The 17,104-nt window shown below is 50.0% G+C and overlaps 1 protein-coding gene across 2 annotated transcripts in view; it reads left to right on the top strand.

Moving 5' to 3' along the window:
- Positions 1-13,499: 13,499 nt before the first annotated feature.
- Positions 13,500-17,104, top strand: part of KDM2A (lysine demethylase 2A) — a 99,632-nt gene continuing 96,027 nt past the window's right edge. The window contains exons 1-3 of one of the 2 annotated variants that reach the window (XM_019645301.1): positions 13,500-13,627; positions 14,473-14,526; positions 15,709-15,833. In XM_019645301.1, coding sequence (XP_019500846.1) covers positions 15,792-15,833 — 42 coding nt within the window. In that variant the 5' untranslated portion in view covers positions 13,500-13,627; positions 14,473-14,526; positions 15,709-15,791. Of the gene's footprint in view, positions 13,628-14,134; positions 14,527-15,708; positions 15,834-17,104 lie in introns of those variants that run through there. The other variant, XM_019645300.1, reaches the window with a different exon arrangement.

The raw sequence follows: 17,104 nt of genomic DNA, 5'->3' as shown, positions 1-17,104 counted from the left end.
GTGGGGAAGAGGGGGTGGCTGCTTAGCTCATGTGGTTGGAGTGCAGACTCATGGCGCCAAGGTTGCCGGTTAGATTCCCACATAGGTCAGGGAGATGCACCCTTCACAACTAGACTGAAGACAACTATTTGACTTGGAACTGATGGGTCCTGGAAGAACGCGCTGTTGCCAATTAAAAAAAATTTTTTAAAAAGACAGTGGATGTCTGGGTGGTGGGCATGGGGCATTTTCCCGCTAACTGTAGCACACCGTGCACCAATACAACCTGCTGACCCTTGCAAGGAGAGAGGACGAGGCATAAAGGGTGGGCAGGCATGATTGCTGGGTCCTGGAGAAGGCAGGGGCCTCTAGCCTGGGTGCTGGTTGGACAGGAGCCTGCAGACAGAGGAGTATGGGGGGTGGTGAGGATGTGGGAGGCAGGGCCAGCCGTTCCTTAAACGGATCTGGGCCACATTGCCCTCCCCACTTCCCGGGTCCTCCTCCACTCCCAAACCCCTGTCATACCCTGTCAGGGCAGCTGTCACCTCCCTCTACCGTTTGCTGTAGCCTTCTAGATCTCCTCCACTGGACTGTGGTTCTGTTTGAGAGAAAAGACAGCGTCTTCTTCACCCTTTGCAAACCTCTTGCTCACTGGTGCCTGACAGGGTGACTCCCACTTTGGGCTCTTCACCATTTCAGGTACGGGACATGTCTCATCCCGCAGCCAGCAGCCCACAGCCCACAGCAGTGCCTGTCCCCTCCCATCTGGCCATGCCCCAGCCTGCTGCCCAGGGAAACTTCTTCCTCACCATGTCCCTGCACTCCACCCATGCCTAGCCATCCTTCAAGTTCACTTTCCTGGGGGAGGCCCTCTGCAGACATCCAAGCAGCCAGCAGCCCTCCACGAACTTTGTTTTATGTCACTTGTCATTTAACACACAAACAGCCTTTTATGGGTTAACAGAGCATTTTTTTTAAATTATGGAATTCGGGGAGGGGAACAGTGTTGGGGAATTGGGGAAGGGGAACAGCCAAGTTGTTGTTCTTCAATCTTAGTTGTGGGGGGGCGCCAGTTGCCATCTGGCTGCCCTTTGGCAGCTGATGGCCTCTAAGCTCAAGGTGCTGAGTTCAATCTTAGTTGCGGGTGGGCATAGCCACCATCCCACGCGGGAGTTGAACCAGCAGCCTTGTTGTTAAGAGCGCATGCTCTATCCACTGGGCCATCCGGGCGGCAGCTCAGCTCAAGGTGCTGAGTTCAGTCTCAGTTGCGGGCAGGCGTAGTCCACCATCGAACAGGCAGTCTTGTTATTAGGAGCATGTGCTCTCACCAGCTGAGCCATCCTGCCACCTGTTGGCAGCTCAGCAGCAGCTCAGGTCAGGCGCAGCGTCACTGGCCCATTGGGGAATTGAACCAGCAGCGCTGTTGCTCAGAGCTCGCACTCTTAAGCCAACTCGTAACCAACTGAGCCACTCGGTCGGCCCAACAGAGCATTTTTAAATAATCCTTCTGAGGATGCTGGGAGCACAGACCTGGGAACCACATTACCTGAGTTCAAGCTCTACTCTGGCCTTGCTTAAGCCACATGACCTTGGGCAAGACCCTTCACCTCCCAGTGCTTTCCCCTGAAGTGGGTCATCATTGCACTTCTTCACGAGGAGTCAAGAATCAGTGTGAAGAGCTGGGGTAGGGTTGGTCCCTCAATAAAACCGAGTAGTTTAAAAGGCATTTCTGGTAGCTGGTAGAGACTCAGCTGGCAGCTCAGGGGCCCATGGGAGCAGAAGGCCTGTGAGAGGCTGCTCACCAGCCTCCTTGCTCTGCCTCTCCCTTAGAGCCCAGCAGGCTGCCTCCAGTTGGGCTGGCTACTCCTGGGGTGGGACCCCAGCACAGCTGGTTTTCTTTCCAGCTGGCCTTCCTTTACCACATCTGCAAGCTCAAATTCAAAACCCATCACGCTTGGAAAGCCTTCAAGGAGGATGTCACTCAAGTCTGACATTCTCTCTCTGGAACTAAATGCTCTCTTCTGGTGCTCACCACCCATCCTAGTTCTCTTAGGGAACCCGAAGAAATCTCTCTCCTCAGCCCTGGACATGGTGGCCCACTCATGACCCTTTGGCATTCCCCATTCTGTGCCTCTGCCCGAGGGCTGCTCAGGTTGCCATCTCTGCACACACGCAGGGCAGTGAAAGTACCAGGGAGCCCACAGCCTCCAGAGATGGCAGCTGGTGGAGAAATGAAACTTTGAGGCCTGTTCGACACTGTCTCCCAGACGCCCCCGCCAGGCTGGCTCCAGTGGCCACTGTGGTAGCTTGCTTCATGATGTGCCCTCTGTTGGCCTTCTTCCCTCGCTCATTTCCCTGCTCCCTGACCCGGTGCTTCCAAAGACCACTTCTAACATAAACTATCTGTACTTGAATCCTTGTCTCAAGGTTTGCTAATGGGTGAATTCAAACTAAGACACACTCGCTTGCTTACCTGATGACAGGGCCTGTCATATTTCTTTCTGTCCCCAGCACCCAGCATGCAGCGTCTGGCACAAAGGAGACGGAAGACGTGACTAAACGTGAGGTTCTTCGGAATTCTTTCAAGGAAACTGAGTCCAGCTAACCAAAGCTGAGGAATTTAATGGAAATGTGTGCGCGCATGTGTGTGTACATGTGTGCGTGTGGTGGTGGAGGTGGCTTCCAGGATTGACTGGGGGCTGGAGGTCTAGGTTAGGGTTGGTGGAAAGCCAGGGAGCTCTGTGACCCCCCCTATTAGTAGCTTAGTGGGAACAGGCTAACTGCCAGGTAGGAATGATCTCCATTTTTCCATACATCCTAAGGTCATCTGCTCAGGAGTCAGCATCCTGAAAGAGAGGTTCTGATGGGTCAAACCTAAGTCACAAGCCCCGCCCTCAACCAGGTGAGAAGAGGAGTTAGCTTGCCCCTTCGGCTTCCACAGAGGGAAGACACCCTTGCTGAGAGAGAGACTGGGGTCCCTAAAGGAACAACCCTCTTAAATAGGGTTGGATGGAGACCACTGAGAAAAACGATGTTCATCAGCCTATCTTTATTCCTTCTCTTCCACTCACAGGGCAAAGCTTACACTACGCGAGTTACCGCCACCCTCCTCACTCCATGCCCTCTGCCAAACCCCAGTCTTTCTCTGCCCCATTTGAACTCTTCTTCCCAGTCCCCACGCTCTCAGTCTAGCCTCGGACCATCAACCCTGCCCATTACTACCTCCTCCCTCAGGCATCTGGCTTCCAGCAACTGCCTGCCAGGTGCCCAGCACTGGTACCAAAGCTGCTTTTCCCATCTCTCGCCTGGAGCATGATACTGCCCTGTCTAGAGCCTCTTGTGGCTGTCAGCAGCCAACCTATTCCCATCCTGGGCTAAACTCGCCGCCACGTCCTTTATCCAGGTGCTTTATCCTCTTCCACCCACCCACTGGCTGGGCCTTTCTGGCAAAGTGACTCAATGTCCCCTTCCTCCCATCACTTCATCCCATTTGATTCTGCTTAGATGCAAATACTGTGTGTGCCTGCAGTGTCCCCCTGCAACAGTTACTTCACAAATTCCACCTCTTTCCTGGCAAGCCCTCTAGTCTGTCCCTGTGCCCTCAGCCACTGCATGGTGGCCTCCTCTCATGTTACCTTCACAGGCATTTTGTGAGTGAGGAAATGGCTATTTTCCAGGCCTGATTCCAGACACAGTGAAGAAAACAAGCACACGGCAAGCCCCAGTCTTCAGGGAGCTTCCTCCATGAGAGGACATGCAGTAAACGCCCAGCGGGGTGAGTGGTTTCCAGTGCTGTGGGAATTCACAGGGGCAGAAGTGGCCCGGAGAGCGGGGAGCAGAGTCTGAGTCTGTTTGGCAGGGAGGATCGTGTAGGAGACCTCGTTCCGCACGGGAGTTCAGGGGAAAGTCCAATGATGAAGTTGTGGCCAGGTGGTACAGGAAGGTCAGGGCCGCGGCAGTCGTGGGAGTCACTCCCACAGAGGCGATACTTGAAATTAGGAGAATCAATGAGGACTTCCAGGGAGAGAAGAGCTGAGAGCTGAGGGCTAGGGTTTGCAGAAAGCCCAAGGCCAACGGTGGGAGAGGCAGGCAAAGGCCGAGCCTGAGAGAGGCAGAAGCTCCTGTTTATCTGCCAGCTGGGGCCATAGCAGCCTGCTTTGGACTCTAAGCTCTCCTTCCTGTGTAGGGCACCTGCCCAGGGCCTCATTGACCTCTGGCATGACTAGTGTCACAGGAAGTGGGCTTCCTGCCATTACTTGTACTGCTTCCCAAATCCACCCACTTCTCCCTCCAAGGAAGCTAAGAGCAGTAAGACATGGCTTCTATCAGGAAGGGGTTGAACTCAAAGCCTGCTTCAACTACACTGCCTTCTCCATCCCCGTGACTATTCAAGGGGTTTTCAAGCGTAATCTCCCTCAACCGGCTGCCCCCCCCTCAAGTGATCTCCCTTTGCACAGCACTCACAAACCTCTCTCCAGGTTCCGAGGAAGAAGTGTCTTCTCTCAGCTGGACCTAATCTCAGGTCCAGCCAGTCCGCCTCCCTGGCTGTTCCACACCTTGAACCTCCTGTTCTAGCCCTTATTTGCAGGTTCTGGTTTCAAGCCCTCTTTCTCTACTAACACTTTCTCGCAGGCCACACAAATTTCTTTCTTTCCAATTATAACCCCCGACTCCTGTCTTCCCTCTGCTCTTGTCTTCACAGCCAGCTTCCTTCAAAGGAGAGTGTACACTCGCCATCTTTTCTTCCTTCCAAATCATTCTTGGCTCAGTACATTCCGACTCCCCACCCTCAACTGCACTGTAAGTGCTGTCAAAGGTTGCCAGTGACGTCTTCATGGTTCCCCACCCAGAGGTGGTCGTCCAGCTTCATCTGACCCCTTGACTCCTCCCTCCTGCTTGACACAACCCTTCATGCTGGTTTCATTCTTTCCTCGCTCTCTGGTCTTTCCTTCTCAGCTGTTTCCACAGGCTCCTCTTCCTCTGCTGAACACTTCTTATATCCATTCATTCTTCAAGCAGTAATTCAGCACCTACAATGGGCTGGGAACAGCCCGCCTCGCTGCAGCCCTGTCTCTGTCTGGCCTCTTTCTTCAGTTTCCAGGAGCCATCTTGTTCCGCCCATGGTCTGAAGGTAATGCTGTTGATTCTTCGATCTCCAAATTGGGGGCGGACTGCTCTTCCCTTACAGAGCCTCTCAGCCTCAGTGAGTGCCAAGGCAACCCCATCCTCTTGGCCCTGCCCTCTGCTTCTCCTGGGTTCCCCACTTTAGAGGGTGACACCGCAAATGCAGCCAAAGCAGAAAAGCAACAGTCACCCATGACCCCTCCCTTTTCCTCACATCTGTGACCAGACCCTGTGACACCATCTTTATCTCTCATCTCTCCTCTCCATACCCATATTACTGCCTGAGGCTATATATGTCCTCACCTTCTCTCATGGGGATCAACAGAACACCTTAATTTTCTCATCAGCATTCTGCTTTTGTATGAGTTCTTTCCGAAAAAGAATTTAACCTTGTCATTCCCCTGTTGCCATGACCACCATGAGTGTTCACTCTCAGCTCCCGGCAAGCTTTTCGTGACTCAGCCTAGCCACTCTGTGACTTCATCTCACACCACTCTCCATGGTGGCCACCTGGCCTGCTGCTTTTCAAGTATACCAGTGCCCTTTCCCACTGAGGGCCTTTGCCCAAGCTGTTCCCCCTCCTCGGAATGGTCCTTTTTGTCATAGAATCTCAACTCCAATGTCACCTCCTCAGAGAAGCCTTCCTATTTTCTTCATAGAATTTATATAACAATTTGCTGTGGTTCTCCCAACTAACTGTAAGCTCAGTTTTATTGCACACACTTGTTTTTAAGCACTTTTCTTGTTCCAGGTGGTGTTCTAGTCCTGTAAACGCTAACTCATTTAGATCCTGTGACAACGACCTATGAGGAGGGGCTTATATCCCCATTTTACAAATGAGGAAACTGAAACCCTGAAAGCTGTGTGGCTTCAGCAAGGTGACACGTCATTGCGTGGTGCAGCTGGCCTGGGAACACACACAGTGCATCTCCAGGGTCCCCGCTGGACCACACCACCTGTCATGTCTGTGGTATTCCCGGTGCCTACAGCAGCACCTGTTACCTAGTAAACAATCAATAGTTGTAGCCTCGATGACCAACTACCCATCCTCTACAAAGGACGAAGCCCTGTCCACTTGCTGAATATGGTGGGAGAGGCCCTCTAGGGTAGGATTTCCCCCTCGGCAGGCTCAGGTCTTGTTGGTTGTCCTGCTGAATCCAGAGCACACCAGAGATGGGAAATACCCTTCCTTCACTGTCTTCTTGGTGACTCTTGAAACCCCAGGAACTTTCAAGCATTGCTTCCTCTGGGAGTGGACAACCGCCCCCCCCCCAGCAGAATTGGCCCCTCCCACCTTTGTGCTCTCACAGTATCCTCTACAGACCATGTATATACCCTGCATAGACCTGCTCATGGCACTCGTCCTGGTTTATACCTGACGTGCATATAGTTATTAGATCCATCCACTGTTTTAAAGGGTCTCAGTTTAGAGGCTAATTAACACGGTCACCTGACACCCCCTCGCCCCCGCAGCGTGGTCTTGTGCACACTCATGTTGCAACCCCAGTGCCAAGCACAGGGCCCTGCACGGGTGGGGGTTCTTTCTGGGGAAGGAACAAAGGAACAAACATTAGATCGGATGGTTAAAAATGCTATCAATTTGGGGAGTAGCAGAGAAAGCAGCTATCAGAAGACATGGTTTATGGTTCCAATTTCATTACTAAACTAGCTGCATGACCTTGGCCAAGCTGCCTCACAACTTTGGGCCTCAGACTGCCGGGTTTTAAAATGATTGGGTTGGATTAAATGATCTCCAAGCTCCACACCAGCTCTAAGATTCCGTGATTCAGTGTTAATATCGCCTTAACAGATGAAGACCTAACTGACACAGGGAAGAAGCGAGCGCAGCACCAAGTAACCACACCAGGAAATCCTGGAGTAGACAGAGGTGTTGCTGCAGCTCCCGGAGCTGTGCAGGAGCCGCTTTCATTTCTCCCTTCTCCAGCTCTGCCATGCTGTTGTTTGTCTATGCAGGTTGGCATTTTTAAAGCAGTCATTTTTGTTTTCTTTTTAAACTGTAAGCTTCTTGAGGCCAGGGTCCAAGTCTTATATTTTAAATCCTGAGGACCCAGCAGGTGGTTAGAAATTGGCATGTGTTTTGTGGGTGATGCTAGTGGTCATATAGTAAAGTGATCCAATCAGATGTGAGACGGTGGGAGGTAGTTTCATTCAGAAGTACATTAAAGAATGAAGAGAAAGCACTGAAAATTAGGGGCACTATTCTACTATCAACAGCATCCAAATTACATGCCTGTATATGAAAGAAGCACCTTACGTGTATATAGAAAGAAATATGGTCCCTTCAAGAGAAATAATGTGGATTCAGGAAAAGGAAGTCACTGCAGTTTCTATACTTATCTTCTAGCAAGCTGGAACTGAGAATTCAATTTGCCCACTTTTATAAATTTGTTGACTATAAAAAATGTATAAAATATAGGAAATAGTAAATGAGTACTTAAATACTAAAATGAAATAGAAAATGCTTAAATATATTATAGAAAATACATTTATGCAAACCATAAGCTTTCACCAATATAAACATATGCATTAAAAACATAGATGGGTAAATCTTGTAATCAGTTTCAACAATAGAAGACTAAGGTACTGATATAGTATTTCTCACATTCCTTATACCAATACAATTACACAGGAATAGAAAGTGAACTAGGATATGTAGCTCACCAATAAAAAGATAATTAGATCAACTGTAGAAGCAGATCTAGTAATTATGACCAAATCAAAATGTGAACTCCAAGCTGTGATAAATCAAGTATAATTGCAAAAAATATAACATGGAAATCTCACAGTCAATATTTTCTTGTGGTCCCCCAGAGGGTGTGAAAATAGATTTAGGCAGAAAGGAAAATATTTAGCAAGCATCTTGGAAAAAAAGATTGTCATTTAAAAATTACACACTTCAGATATAATGAACTGTATGATTAAAGAGGCATTGTGGGGAAAAAATTGACTAGAGATATTAAGTTCATAACATCACATCAAAAGCTGTGCTCCGATATGGACTCTAAAGACGACACCCAGAAATTGGAGACAGCAGAGATAAGTGGAGCAGAGAGACTAGATCACAAGTGAGGCTGAATTGAAAAGAGAGTAAAAAAGTTGGCCTGAGATTCCCATACTTACCTCCTGGCTGGTTTGCAGTAGTAGGGACTTTAGTTTCCATTACCGCTATTTCAGCTGAAGTGACAGCTGCAGGAACAGCTTACCTGGAATAATTACTATTATATCATCTTCTGCTCCAAAACATATATGCCTCTCTTTATCAAACCAAACTTCTTTGCAAGGGTTCAAGCGCCCCAAGCCTTTACATTCTTCTGTCCCTCAAAAGCATCACTCACTACTGTATTCGTTGATTCAATAAACACGAACATGTTTATGCCTGGCACTGTTCTAGGCACCGGGGATGCAGCAATGAACATGAACAAATGAACAAAACTTCCTGCCTCATGGGGCCTACATCAGGTGGAATTCTATACCCAGTTCTTATTGTCTACATTGTCTTCCAGCGACGCCCCGTAATGACGGCGGTTCTCTAAGCATGGCACATCTTATAATGTTCATATCTCATCCATGCTGTGAAGTCTTCAAGGGTAAAAGCTAAGCTTTCTAATTTTTCAAATCTGCTTTCTCCATCCAACCACTTAGGTACTTGGTAAGAAAAACAAATCCTTCGTGTAGGAAAAAAAAGAAATAGGAGAACCAGAAATACTTTCTAAACATGTGGCCTTTCAGTTTCCATATGGAGTTTGGATCCATTAGTCCATTTGACTCCACAATAACCCTGGGAGGAAACATGGCAGGAGTCATAATCTCTGTTTCATTAAAAGAGAAAACAGAGTTCCTGATAGGTGAAGGGACTAGGCTAATACACACAGCTGGCAAGGACCCCTCACAAAACAGCCTAAAGGGCGCCAGTCTTAGTCAAAGCTGATAAAAGGCAGTGAATGCCCTTGAAGAAGATGGGCAAAGGTGAGTCTGCTGGGAGGATCTAGGGACAGGCCTATGTGTTTAGGCAACTGGCCCTTTGGAGTACAACTATCATCAGCTGAGGCAGAGAACAAGCACAAGGTGGCAAACACACCCCAAATCGCCAGGGTGCCAGGAACTTCCCCCTACCGAGCACAGGTGTAGTGAGGCCCCATTCTCGGGAAGGGCAGGAAGTCCCTCCCTTTTAGAAGTGGAAGTGAGGGTGGCCAGGGCCCCAAAGTGAAGCTGAGGCTTCTAAAAGAGCAGGTGGATCCCAGATGCTGCTGCAGCTGCCCCAACAGCCAAAGTCAACCCCACGACTCAGGAGAGGTGGGTCTGCACACAGGCAGGCCATATGCCTGGGAAAAATGGCAGCCAGGGATACCATAGTCCCAAGGAAAGGGTCAACCATGTTCCATGAAACTCAGGAGAATCTTATGTGCCATCCATGTTTAATGACATGAGATGTCATTAAAAAAAAAACACCTTTTTTTGTTTTTTCCTGAGCAACTCAGATTTTACTTCCAGACTCAAAAGAAAACTTTCTATCCCTTAAAACTTATCATCAACCAACATCTAGTTTTTATCCCTCCTAGGGCTGACACAGTGAGTACATGATTTTGGTTTTGGAAGGTCTTTTGAGGGATACAAATGTGGCCGGGCCCCTGACTTCAACAAGCTTATCGTCATCTAGTGGAGGGAGGTGAAGGGAGATGTTCAGGAAATGATCAAATAACAAAACTAGAGAGCACATGTTAAGTGCAGCAAACGGATGGGTAAAGGGAAGTGAGCAAGCAACGTGCGTGTACTCTGCTGATGACAGAATAGATGATAATGGGCCAGCTGGGAGAGAGGAATGAACACAGCAGGTGGGGATGGACTGGCAGAGTGACAGAGAGGATGGAAAGAGACGGCTGGAGTAGGTGAGGATGAAAGAGACAGACAGAACAGAGCGAAGAGAGAAAAATGGAGATCAGAGACACATTGGTGGGGAAGGAAAGAGAGACTAGGAACTATTATGGAAAAGGAAAAGAGGAGAAGCTATGAATAAGTCATGACTTAACTATTACAGCATCTTTACTCAAAACTTTCCTTAAAACTACGGTTCAGTTTAAACGCTCATAATCGGTGGCTATTATGTGCCAGACACTGAGCTTTAGACATTATTCATTTCATCCTGAGAGTTAGGTATTTTCCCAACTTTATAAATGAAAACCCAAGTGAGGCTTTCAGTTCATCAGGACTGACTAGCTAGTAGCCAACAGAGCCAGAGCTTTTAACTACTGGCTATACTGCCTCCCAGGAGGTCTTCAAGACCAACTTCTCCATTGTGTTTGGTTCAGACCTGCACCGTTTGGGACAGCCCTACTTCCTCCTTAACATTTAAGGAGTGCAGAGAAATTGGAACTACTTTAACTTAGTTGACCAGACTATAGCGTTCTCTTTTCACCCATTGAAGTCTCCCCAAAGAAGTGAGAAATCTGGATTTTGACTCAGCATTTGTTGGGCCTTAGCTTTGCTCAAGAAGGCAGTGATTTGTTAATATCTTATCAAGACACCCGCTTATTCCAGCCAGGGATCCTTTTCTCAATGCTTCTAGGAGGAATTTTTCTTTCTTTCTTTCCATCTACCACTCTCTCCCTCTCCTTGCAGTTGCAGTTGAAGCCATACAATTCATAGTTCTAGCGGCCTTCGTGGAGATTCCCCCCAAGCCCTATTCTCCTTGAAAATGGCTCTTTTAGGACAAAACAGTGAACCCTATGATATGTCTTTGCCAACCAAAGCCATTGTGATTGGGGGGGAATCACTAGCCATCTGCTTATCTCTTATTGCACCCTGCACATCTGCCTTGGAATATTAACAAAGCCTGCCTGTGGAGAAACCATTGTGTGTATCTGTTTAAACGTCGTTTCCCCCAATGCAGACTAGTGAACAAATGATTTTCAGTTGGAAAGAGCTGGCTGCAAGCTGACAAACCTTTACTTGCAGTTGTGTCCAAAATAAGTATTATTATTATTACTGTTCTTGGAGGCTTCTTAGGTTTCCTCCCAGGGTATCCCCCTCCCACTTCTAAACCTATAGAAGGCACCTGTTTGCTGAGAGTGAACAATTCACTCTGTTGAGGGTTAATTACTTAAGGGGCTCTGGACCTTAAGATAAAGGGCAAGACCAAGTTGAGCTACTGCTAGAGAACTCCTCTCTTTGCTCCCAAGTATTCCGAGGGTTATAGGGACGAATGAGAAGGAAATAAAGCCGTCATTTTGCAAATAGTGATGAGGCCCAACTCTTACTTAATCTGAGAATTAAGTCTTTCCTACTTAAAAATAAAACAAACAAGCTGCTGCCTTTTTTATACCTATAGAGAGCCAGATGCCTATGGGGTCACATCTGGTAGAGCCAGTGTGAAAGACTGCTGCCTTTCCAATGTAATTTACTATAGTCTGAAAGACGTGAAAAGGCTTTAGACCTGATAAAGTTTTTGTGAAAATCTTCGTATCATGCTCTGAAACTCGAAGAAGTCTGCACAAAACTGGTCTCAGAATAAAGGATATTTTCCAGTGACTGGAATGCAAAGGGGTGATACCATATTACCAAACCTTTTGTTGTTGTTGTTGTTGAAGCTGTTGCAGCCTGCTATTGCAGAGTGCTGGACTCCTCTCTGTTAGAGTAATTATGCAAGCTGTTTATCCTTTCTGTACTTCAATTGTCTATATTTAAAATGAGTATAATGCTACCGGGCACTTTAGCTTGTCTCCTAAGGATGTTGGGAAACCAAGTAGAGAATGTCTGTATAACTCCCTAAGTTAGCATGTAGAAAAACCTCCTGTGGTAATAAATATAATACCTTGGGTTTACAGTGTCTTTACGCTACAGTTCAAACCTTGATAGAAATAGAAGGTATCGTTACTTCAATTGTCCTTCTCCAACGTCTTTCTACGAATTGAAGGTTGTTTCTGAAAGTTACATGATTCACCCCATGCCTTCTCCTCCATCCCCGCATCCCAGGAACCAGAGGTTAAAGAGTGGGAAACCAAAGCAGGGAGAAAAAGATCTGTGTGACACCTCTCAGCGAGAGAGTAGGGAAGCCAATAGTGCAGACCCGGATGCGCAACGCCCAAGCCACCGTCCTTTATGGGATTTATAATTTAAACGGGCCCCAAAGCACGAGATTGGCTGGGGAAATGCCCTGATCGCGGTTGGGCTGCTCGCATGGCGTTGCTCAGATACCTCTGGCCCGGCACGGTCGACGTCCGCTGCCTGCTAGCCCGTCGGGCAGCTGTCGAGCCGCGGGAGCCCGTTCGTGGGCAGGGCCGGCGCGCCTCGGGCGGCCGCTGCCCCGTCGCTGACCCTCGCGCGAAGCTGCGTGCACCGAGAGGAGACATCTTCCCGGCCGGGCCTCCCGCGCCCGCCTCGGCCCGGGGCAGCTAGGCCAGCCAGGGGGCTGGGGACGGCCCGCGCACCCCTCCGTGGGGGGCGCCCCGACTCGCCGGGGGCGGGGTCACGTCCCACCCGGGCCGCCGGGGGCACCGGCGCTGCGGAAACCTGAGCGTGGCCGAGGAGTGGGGGCTTCCAGGGCCACCTACCCGGGCGCCTCCGGCCCGCGGTGGGCGCGCCGGCCGCCACCGCCCCCGGGCCGTCGCGGAGACCAATGCAACGCCTGGTACCTGTGGACGCCCTTGTCAAGCGTCTGGAGCCCCCCCGGGGGACCCGAACCCAGGGCAGACATGCTACTCCCGTTTCCTGCCCCATCGGAGCGGCGAGGAGTGGGTGAGGCGGGGCCCGGCCGCTGCACTGAGGAGCCCCCCGAGCCGAGGGCGGATGGTCCCCGAGGCGGGGGCGCCGGGGCCTGCCTGGGGATGGCGGGCAGGCTAGCCTTGGCCCACCGGCCGGCGCGAGGGGAGGGCAGCTGGCGGGAAGGTGTTCCTTCCTTGCACCCCCTCGCCCTGGGTAGGCCCGAGCTGGGCGCCCAGGTCGGGTCGGCTGGGCCCAGCGGCCTGACCCCGGGAGACCCCGCTTTGAGGCGGGCCCAGGCCGCCCGGCCCTCAGGTTGTGTGACTGTGACGGGCTGACTGGGGTAGAGGGCGGTTTTATGGGAACGGGGCGCTTCTCCCCACTGCTGGGGGGGGGCGGCTGTTGTGCTTTGTGGGGGGTCGGGGTCACCACCCTCCCAAGAGAGGTGGGGGAGGGCCGCCGGCGCAGCTGGCCAGCGAGGGGCGGGGTCACAGAGCCGAAGTGTGTATGTGTCTGTGTGTTCGAGCGAGGGCGTTGGGGGGGCAGGGCGCGCGCGGAGGAGGATCCGTGGCCTGCGCGCAGGCGCGAGCAGCAGGCCGGGCCAGAGCCCAGGAAGGAGGCCGGAGGGGAGCGGGGGCGGTGGGCCTGCGGGAGGGCCGGCAGCCTGACGCGAGGGAGGGCGGGCAGCCGCGTCGGCGTCGCGGGGCGCGGGCGTTTCGAGGCCGACGCATCCGCGCGTGCGCGCGCCGGCGGAGTGTCCGCGTTAAGGAGAGTGACGCGTGCGCGTTCACGTGCGCCCGGGAGAGTGGTAAGAAGCCTAGGGAGCCTTGAAGGGGGGTGGGGGGTAGAGAGGAGAGCCGGAGGAGGGGTGGGGAGGCGGCGCCTGCGCAGTGCGCCGCGGAGGAGCTGTGTGTATGTGAGAGTCTGACGGGTTCAAAATGGCGGCGGCTGCTTCAGCGGCTCCTCCTGTGTGAGGGAAACAACACCCCTCCCCGGCAGCGGCGGCGGCGGCGGCGGCTGCAGCTAGCAGAGCACCTTCCCAGCGGCTGGGCTTGTCGCCGCTCTGTCTATCCTGGGCAGGGGGCGCCCCGGGAGGAGGGGCAACGCCAGGGGGCCCATCCCCCGGAATCCCTCCTCTGCGACTGGGGAGTAGCCGGGGGCTCGTCCCGCAGCGCGGAGCCCGGGCTGAGGGGAAGACGCGAGGGGAGCCCGGGCCCCCAGCCCGGCACGCCGCGCCGCGCCCGCCCTCTCCGCCCCCCGGGGCCGGGGCCCGCGTTCCGGGGGGTCGGGGCGGCGCGGGGAGCCTTGGGCCGGCCGGTCTCAGCTGATCGGCCGCCGCTCCCTGGCTCCAGAGGCGGCCAGGCAGCTGAGGGCACAGCGAGGAGGACGCTCCCCGCAGCCAGGGTTGGCCCGGGGATCGGGCTCAGGCTGCTGACCGCTGGCCCGGGGGAGGCGGGGGCGCCCCGGGCTCGGCGCCGAGGGGTCGCGCTCCCCTCTCCTGACGCCTCCGACTCCCGGTCTCCAAAGCCAGAAGAGGAGGTTTGATTCAGCAACTGTTTCCTCTCTTTTCCGGGTCGCTCTGACCCTCTCTGGATACTGGGTTGATCCACGGAAAAAACTGAAGACGACATTTGGGATTTAATTTTTCCTCAGTTTTTGGAATCTTTTACTTCTCACTTGGACAAGAACCCAAGAGCAAAATCCCCGGTGAGTTCCCCTCCTACCCGCCCCCCCTTTGGAAGTTTGGTTCACCGTGTTATCTAAAGACTTAATGTAAAGTTTCTACTTTTTCCGATGGGGGAACCATTGAAATGCCTTTTCCCAGGGGAAGCCCGGCGCGATTTGCCCTTTTTTCTCTCCAGCCCTGGCTGATCTCAAGTCCGGGCGGTCCTCGTCCAGGGGTGCAAACACTGTTTCCCTCCCTAGTTGGGGCAGGGCTTCCTCCAGGAGGGCTCTGCGGGGAACTGTTCTTGCAAACTGTGTCATCGGGTCCTCTGGTCTCGTAGCAGTTTTGAAAGGATGCTATTAACGTGGCTGTAATGTAGTGACAAAAAGGGGAAAAAAAATCTGCATTTCCTATGGAAGCCATTATTCATGAGAATATTTCGAAAAATGAAAAACCCTTTTTGGTATTGTGGATCGACCGTCGCGCAAACCTGTCTATTTAATTTTTAGAAAAGATGTATTTTATACCTATAGGTAGAATCGTTTATTACTTTATCCAGAAGGACCTGATGAGATTTTTGTTTCTGATTTGCAACTCTTGAATTTGTTTCAGAGTTGTATGCATCTTGGGTTGGGGTGGAGGGTTGGTTTGGGAATGGAAAGAGTGGGGGAGTCTTAGAAGGCAGGCCACGATTATTGCCTGCTAAAGGGGTATGGGAAATTGTTTTGGAGTCTTTCTTCAAATCCTTATTTCTTGTCCTCTTTTTATATAGTCTGTTCTTTCCTTTAGTTTCTAATTACCAGTGAGAGAGAACTAATTTGGTTAGGATCTGGGTTAGTTCAGTGCCTGCTTCACCTGGTCAGCTCTCTAGAGATACTAAAGTCCTGCCCCCTTCCCCCCCACTTTTTTTTACCCCTTTCTCTAATGCTGCCACGAAGGGGAGCTTGCTAATTGTATCCTGTGGGGAGAAACAAGTGGTATGGCAGGTCCACAGGGAACTGAAACCGACATCTCTTTTTGCCTAGGCCTGGGACAGTTGTAATGTGATTAATGTTGATCATGACATGGAACCACTTGCCCAAGAGCAGAAAGGTCCCAAACTGATGAAGAGGAACCAGATATCTCAGAGAGCCTTCAACTTACACATATCTTAAATACTTCTTTCCGTGAAAAGAAAGGCTTGAGTTTGTGTTCTCATCGCTGCCCGTATCATTATTCTTTAGTGTTGCAATCTGGTTCCTAAGGAGGAAGAGGAAGGCAGCCCTGGAGTGGTTTCTTTACAGTAATTTCAACAGAAGAGTGAGAGATGGAACCCGAAGAAGAAAGGATTCGTTACAGCCAGAGATTGGTTAGTATTTTCTTTTCTTTCTTTTTTTTCCCCAGCTTTAAAGCACAATAGCTATTTTGTCTCCATTTGTGAACATATTGTGATTAAAACTTTTCAGGTGGCTTTTTTGTGAACCAGAGGAGGAAGGAAGGTATATTAATATCTCATTTGGATTTTAGGCCAAGTAGATAGAGCTTTAATGTTCATCCTGTTTGGAAATGGACTTCTGTGTAGCCTTTAACTTCTGCAGAAACCATTGCAAGTCGACGGATTTTGTGGATTACAACGTGATGAGGATTCCAAATTTTGCAATACTGTCATTGTAATAAATCTAAGTTAGATTTAGAATGTAGAGTTCAGAGGCAAAACTGAGGAAGGATAGTTTTATATTATTATTTTTTTAGATTGTGGTGTGTCAGGATTCGTGGTTTTGAACTGGGGAGGAGAACTAGAATCTTTTTAAAAAAATCTAATACTTTGATAGGTTTGGAGGGTTGGGGTGAGTTGATTGAGAAAAGGTAAAATACTGGATGCTGATGAAGTTTTGTATTTTGAGAGGGGTGTATGACAGCTTGTTGAAAGAAATTTTTACTTAGTAATTTGGAGGGAATTAGTGCGTGTGTTTATATGAATACTGGTTCCTCTAGGCTCCACTTTCCTCTCAAGGTTTCCCTGTTGGAGTTGAAGAATTTGATTTTGTTTCCCTAGTCAAAGAGAGCTTTATTAATATTCTCATCATGTATTTATTTCGGAAATTTGAATTTGTGTTTGTATAGTGGGGTATGAGGAAAGCCACAGAATTGTATGTATTATGTGAAATTTGGTGAACTGAAGACCTAGGAGATCACTAAAGGAATTTATGGTGGTTTTATTTGGCTCTGCGTTTTAGACTCAGTTTGGAGGAAAAAAGAGTGATTCTTTAATCCATTTTCTGATGATCTCCAGTTTTTTTGAGAAAAGGCTAGTATTTTTGTTGTTGTTGGTTTTTTAAATGTGACCGTTAAAAAGGTGTGGAGTGTACTGGCAAGTATATCAGCAGGCATATGTTCTGGCAAGCCTTATTTCAGAGATTTGCCTCTTGTCTTCCAATCTGTGTGGTGAGATTATAATTCTTTATTGCTAAGTTTTAGGAATAAAAGTGTATCAGTAGTGGAATTTTGTACATTTAGGATTTATTTTTGTTTTGTCCTTTCTTAAATTAAACTTTTCTTTGGGAAAAGAAAAGAAAGGGGATGCTTTTAATGTCAAGCTTGTAGAATTGTTGAGCTGTTACATAAATATGGGAGGGATCT

Source organism: Hipposideros armiger, unplaced genomic scaffold, assembly GCF_001890085.2.
Source record: "Hipposideros armiger isolate ML-2016 unplaced genomic scaffold, ASM189008v1 scaffold_93, whole genome shotgun sequence".
NCBI classification, from domain to species: Eukaryota; Metazoa; Chordata; class Mammalia; order Chiroptera; family Hipposideridae; genus Hipposideros; species Hipposideros armiger.
Note: the sequence above shows the minus strand (reverse complement) of the source record. Positions and strands in the feature narration are given on the sequence as shown.